A 6,529-nucleotide genomic window follows, 5' to 3' on the forward strand; every position below is an offset into this window, starting at 1 on the left:
AAAGGAGGGAAGGGATGGTGGGCTGCTGAAGAAGCAACAGGCGTGAGCGAGAGAGAAGATTCAAGGGCAGACAGTGGTTCAGACTCTGCACATGAAGCTTCTCAGGAGCTTGCCTGTCTTGCCCTGTTACCTCCAAGAACATGAAGAGCTATGCATTAGGGCTGGGAGATATCTGCTTTCCAGCATAGTAATATACAGCCAGCTAAACTTTGTGATATGGTGGTATATTACAATGTCGGAAAGGAGGCGGGGAGGAAGAAGGCAGTTGCCAGCCATGGAGATGATTAGCATCACAGTGCGCAGCTTCTGCCTATTCCTGAAAAGGTCAAGCAGGCAAAGTTCCCTCCCACCATAGCTTACGTCTGTGTTGGTGGCCTCTGGAGGAAGAGTGGTTTTAGGGGAAAGCGGGAAGCAGGAACCGTCAGTCCTGGCAACTGTGCTATGTAGGCTGGTCCTGCCTTGAGGGTTCCCTGTGTTCTTTACTGTTTCCTTGAATAAAGAATTAAACTTACTGCTCATTTCTGCATTTGAGTGCTGACCTGCATCTGAGCCAACCCTAACAGCAGCCCACAGAAAATGGACCTTATAAAATTCTGTGCTTAGCACAGATCCTTGTACAGTGGTACCTCCGGTTACAAACTTAATTCATTCCGTTCTTAAGCCGAAACTGTTCTTAACATGAGGCACACTTTCGCTAATGGGGCCTCCCACTGCTGCCACACTGCTGGTGCATGAGTTCCGCTCACATCCCAGGGCAAAGTTTGCAACTAGGGGCATCTACTTCTGGGTTAGCGGAGCTCATTACCCGAAGGAGGACGGTACGTAACCCAAGGTTCCACTGTACATTGTTGGCATTTAACAAAACCTTCAATGATTGCTTCAGCATCTTTGCCACTCCTCATCACTGGCCACCTCCCCAGAACTAATCCTTCCGTTTCCCCCAACAGTTTTGGGATCGCTGCAAGCTCTTCCTGATGCCAGCCAAACACCAGCCTGACTACGTCTACCTCAGGCATGTCCCTCTGCGGCGAATCCACCTGTTCACCATGGTTCAGATTGTCTGTCTGGCTGTCCTCTGGATCCTGAAATCCACTGTGGCAGCCATAATCTTCCCTGTGATGGTAGGCAGCTATGTTCACTGTTGTCTCCTGTTCTAGGGCCCACTGGGAGAAGGTTCTGAGATGTGCACATCCACCCACAGAGCCAATGATCTGTTGCCCAAAATGTGTCTTATTCAGAACTCTTTTGTTACTAAAGAAAGCAACTTTCCCAGGATTTTGACTCACTTGTAGCGTAAAAATATTATGGACAATATGGTTTGATATAAAAATTGGAGTGTGGCTGAATATGCAGTTGTAGATGTCTAAAATGAGACCCCATGGAGGGGATGGGGGGAAGTTTTGAGATTCAGAGAATCTCTTTATATAGATTTGTTTTTTTACAGTTTGTGTTCATTTATAAAACCAATACAAATTATTGCCCTTCAGATGTTTTGGACTACAACTCCCAGCAGCCCCAGCCAGCACTGGTGGGAGTTGTAGACCAAACCAGGGCTCCAGGTTGTTGGATGAAATTAAGCAGTGAATGCCAACTTCTGTCCAGAGAGAGAAATATATCTCTGTTTCTATGGGATGGGAAGCAGTTAATCTGTAGACCATCTCTTTGTCTGAGTCAGGGTGCAAAAGAAAAATGGTTCCACCTAAGTGCCAGGCCCAAAACCAGCCTTTCTGTGCCTTCCGCATGTGGAATTTTGGGCAAGGAGTAAGAAACATGAATGACCTCCCACTCCAAACTGCATCCCCTCCTAAGAATTCGGCCTGCCAGTATCGTGGCCAGGAGTTCTCCTCTTGCTGCTGCTTCTACACCAACCCAGGTCTGCCACAGAATCAGCCCCCGCAAGGAATCAACCTGTAACCCACTGAAATTTGATCTCATTCATTGCACTTTGGGTACTTGGATTCTAAACAACTCATAGTCTTCATGCTGGATTATTTGAGCCTTGTCTTGGTGGGTTTTTGTTTTCCTTTCTCTCTTTCTCTTTCTCTCTCTCCTTTTAGATTTTAGCCTTGATTTTAGTCCGGAAGATGCTAGACCTTGTCTTTTCCCAACATGACCTTGCATGGATTGATAACATCATCCCTGAAAAGGATAAGAAGAAGGAGGATGACAAGAAGAAGAAAAAGAAGAAAGGCAACAAAGGGGAGGATGATAGCAGTGACGAGGTGTGTCCGTGACGCTTGGGGGCAGTGTGGTGGGACATGTGTTTCTTTCTTGCCAGCCAGACCCATTAAATCATGGGTAGGCAAACTAAGGCCTGGGGATCGGATCTGGCCCAATCGCCTTCTAAAGCTGGCCTGTGGATGGTCCAGGAATCAGCGTGTTTTTACATGAGTAGAATGTGTCCTTTTATTTAAAATGCATCTCTAGGTTATTTGTGGGGCATAGGAATTTGTTCATATTTTTTTCCAAAATGTAGTCCAGCTCCCCACAAGGTCTGAGGGACAGTGGACTGGCCCCCCGCTGAATATGTTTGCTGACCCCTGCATTAAATGGTCTGCATTGGCACTCATTAGAGTCAACGTAAGGAGCAGTTCTTCTCTGAAAAGAAGCATCACGGAGTGCCTACCTCTTTGGACCATTTGAGATCCATTTCCACATAAGAAAGTGCTTCTTCACTCAGTGCAGAGCTAAATCATGGAACTTGCTCCTGCAGGAGGCAGGGATGGCCACCGACTTGGATGGCTTTAAAAGAAGATTAGACAAATTCCTGGAGGAGGAAAGGGCTATCAATGGTTACCAACCAGGACGGCTCTGCTCTGCCTCCACAACTGGCGGCAGCCATGCTTCTGAATACCAGTTGCAGGAAACCACATTAGGGGAGAGTTGCTCTTGTGCTCAGGTCCTGTTTCCGGGTTTCCCACAAGTATGTGGCTGTGTGCTGTGAGAACAGGATGCTGGACTAGATGGGTCCACTTTGGCCTGATCCAGCAGGCTCCTCTGATGTTCTTATGCACCAGAAACCAAAGCAATGGAAGTTCAAAGACCTGAGGTACACCTAGTATGTTTCAATGTATGCAATTTAATTTTTTGTAAAAGAAAGAATAATTCACCAGCCCCTTGCATTCATGAAAATGCCTTTCTCTCAAAAATAATGGTTTGGTTATCTAAATATATAAACAATTCAACAATTTAATACACATTATGACATTTCAGTGCCCCAGCAATGAATTGCTTATCAAGTTTGTTCTTATTTTTAAATTGAAGGTTTTTTTAACTTAGTTTGTTTTTGAGTGACCAAAATTTTCAAATGAAACATTACTACAGTCCCTGTGAAAGAGTTTTAATTTATTATGAGAAGTGATTTGGAAAAGTCATGGTAACTTGGCTGATTTTCTGCCCAGCTTCTCCTATGAATCTGAGGATGTGATGTGTTCCAAATACTCAGATTGTGTGTGTTTTCCTTTGGGTTGAGTGTTGTGTCTGCCCTGTCAGCACCACTGGAGTTGTTCACTGTCTCTCTTCCCCTTTTCTCCCAGCCCAAGCTTCCCACTCCCTCTGTCATAACCATCCCACTGGACCCTGTCCCATCTGAACCCCAAAACAGTATGCATTGCATTTCCAGTAAGTAACATGCTCATGCGCTGTCAGATATTTAATTAACAGCTAACTCAGCAACTTTAAAACCTTTGGACACAAGAGCCACTGAACTGAACTGAAACTGGCCAAGAAGAGGAGGGGGCGTGTCTTCTTGCATATTTCCCCTTCATTTCAGTGGGGCTTTATCTTTTGTTGGTTACTAATCACACTAACCCATGGAGAGAATGAGACATAACTTGACTTCACGTTGCAGCTTGAAGTAATGTGTACAGGTTTGCAGGGTGGGAATAAGGAGGCAGACAGAGCATTTGGGTGCTTTTAGGATATTCTCTGCCTCCAGTTCTTCAGATAAATTCCACTGTCAAACAGCTCTTGCCATCACAAAGTCTTTCCTAATGTTTAGTCAGAATCTCCTTTTTTGTCACTCGAATCCTTTGGTTTGAGGTTTGCACTCTGGAGCAGCAGAAAACAAGTTTGTTCCATCTTCCTTTTGTTATTTGAAGATGGCTGTCCTTTCACCTCTCAATCTCCTCTTCTCCAGGCTAAACATACCCAGCTCACATGATGGTGCAGTAGGGCTCTGCAGAGGCACCACTTTAAGGCCCCGGGCACACCCAGTGATACTCCAGGTTGCCATTTAGAGCTTGCAGTTTGGAGATATTAGCTGGCTCACCGTGATCCCAGGGATGTTCAGAATTTCGAGAACAACCTTAGATCTCTTCTGTTGCTGACACTTGCCGCAAAACTATCCTGGGCTGCCTCCAGGCAGAGGATATTACAAATGGGGTCATTTGGATATCACAAATGGGTACTTAGGAACAGTTTAAAATTAGAAGGGTAAAAGCCTATCAGATTTTCCATGAAAAGAGTAAACTCATATTAAATACAGGGAAATACAGGCTGTGACATTGTGATGCCAGCAATGTAATGTGGAACCTGTAGGCTGCTTGCATGAATGAGCAGCACCAATCACACACCAAACTCCTGTGTGGGCTGTAATGCAAATGAGTTTTGTGGCCTTATCTCAGGAGGACTTCATAGGTGCATTTTGCAGAATATCCTGGGTAATACTGATGGCCGAGTCCTTTGTTTCTAGTTGCAGGAAATGAAGTTCTGCACTAAAACACTTCTCAGAAGACCATTGTCCAGTTCCTCAGCAGTAAATCCATCAGCTGGGCGGAGCTGTGTTTCTCTTGGGGAGGCAAAGAGGCATTTGAAACCCAGTGGGAGGGAAAGCATGGGAGTGGGAGATGTAGTGGATGGTGGAGAAAGGGTTAATCACCCCTCTGCACTCTGCATGGAACAGCATTTCCTGCTCTCATCCTGCTCTTGGGTGGAATGCATAGTGTTAGGCCCTTATGCACTTGAAAGGATTTGGGGAAGGATCCTGAACTGTGGCCAGTAATCACCCACCAGCCGTCCTGTGAGCCTTTTTGGAAAGGACAAGATGATAAACCCAGAGCAAAAACCAACATGCTGCCTGAGATGAGCTGAAGAGCATTCAGAAGAGCCAAGGTGAAGAGTGTTCTGGGTTATTCAGGACTCGTAAATGCCTGTCTTCCGTACTATGCCTATGTCTGATATACACACTTCACTTTTTTCCTGCAAGAAGGCTCCAGTTCAGTGGAGTCATCAGAGGCCGCCCTACCATGAGCAAGGTGAGAGGCAGCAGATTTTGGATGCTGTTACCCGTGGCAGCAGAGTGGGAGTCAAACCAGTGTGGTGCTTTGAGGGCAAAGTCTGCCCAACAGTTCACCAGCTGCCAGGAGTCGCGTTGAGAGGGGTGGGAGCTGGGGCAGAGCAGCAGGGGTGACACTCACTTCAGTTGGGCTTGCACAGATGGATTGCTTGTGCCCCATGTCAATTTCTGGAAGTGGGGGTGCCAACAGGGGCCCAGAGGTCATGAGCTCCCAGAAATCTCATGGTGTGTCATGTTCTCACTGAGCCCACAATCCCCGCCCTAAAGCACTCCCAGGACCAGAGGGATGGGGTGGGGTGAGGCTTTTGCATTTGGGGGTGGCTTCAAGCCACTGCTTTTAAAAGACTATTGGAAGAACGTAGTTCTACTAAAATTGGTTGAGGGCAGGGCAGGGCATGCAAATTTCATTAAATCCAAAATCCTTTTTCACTAAACAGTTCCTTCCAAGAAAGTGGTCAGTGATGGATGGAGGCACCTTGGGAATGGGTGATGAGAACTTGGTTGGAAACCAGCTGGGCCTTTCCTTCTGCAGCTCTTCCTCTCTCTTATTCATTTCATGCTTTCCTCCTGCCCTGCCTTGAAACAGTTTCATAGCCATCTCTGTTTCTCTGCAGGAAAGAGGTCTTCCAGCTGCAGCTTTGCGTTCTGATGCATCTCCTAACGGGTCAGACCTGGATCGCAGGTAAACAACACACCTGGTCAGCTGACAGCCTTCCCACTTTAACATAAAGAAATGCAAACAGAGAATCCTCCAGCTCTGGGGGGCAGAAAGCAGAAGAAGATGGGGTTATAAGGGGCAGTGCTATTTTTCTAGAAAAAGGTGCTGTGGCTCAGTATGAACACCACCCTTGTTCTCTTATAATGGAAATAGCTGAGTTCTGAAAGCCCTGATAAAGGCGAACTAAGAATAGGAAGATTATTAACAATTATGAAGGCGTTAGCAATTAAATGCCTGATTGCTATACCCCTTTTCAATTTGCAAAGGGTTCTGCCATCTCTTACTTCTACGCCCTACAATGTTAAGCAGTCATGGCACTGATTTACACAATGAAATGTTTATTTGGCACTTTGAAACAGCACACAAATTGGAGAGCAACTCATCCAGGTGAACATGTCCAAGTGGAGATTTCCTGAGGGCCCCCAACCCTCTATCTTCTAGTCTTGCAGCACAGATTGGCATAATAAAAATATGAAATTTCATGGAACAACAACTAATGTTTTCAAGTCAACTTC

At 45.9% G+C, this 6,529-nt stretch overlaps 1 protein-coding gene across 3 annotated transcripts in view; it reads left to right on the plus strand.

The window, feature by feature from the left end:
- SLC4A5 (solute carrier family 4 member 5) overlaps window positions 1-6,529 on the plus strand; it is an 88,154-nt gene that overhangs the window by 77,837 nt on the left and 3,788 nt on the right. For all 3 annotated transcript variants that reach the window (XM_081868427.1, XM_081868429.1, XM_081868428.1), the window contains 3 exons: window positions 948-1,121; window positions 2,058-2,222; window positions 5,911-5,978. In XM_081868427.1, the coding sequence (XP_081724553.1) occupies window positions 948-1,121; window positions 2,058-2,222; window positions 5,911-5,978 (407 nt within the window). The remainder of the gene's footprint in view (window positions 1-947; window positions 1,122-2,057; window positions 2,223-5,910; window positions 5,979-6,529) is intronic.

Source organism: Podarcis erhardii, assembly GCF_964252035.2.
Source record: "Podarcis erhardii genome assembly, chromosome: 7".
In the NCBI taxonomy this organism is placed as follows: Eukaryota; Metazoa; Chordata; class Lepidosauria; order Squamata; family Lacertidae; genus Podarcis; species Podarcis erhardii.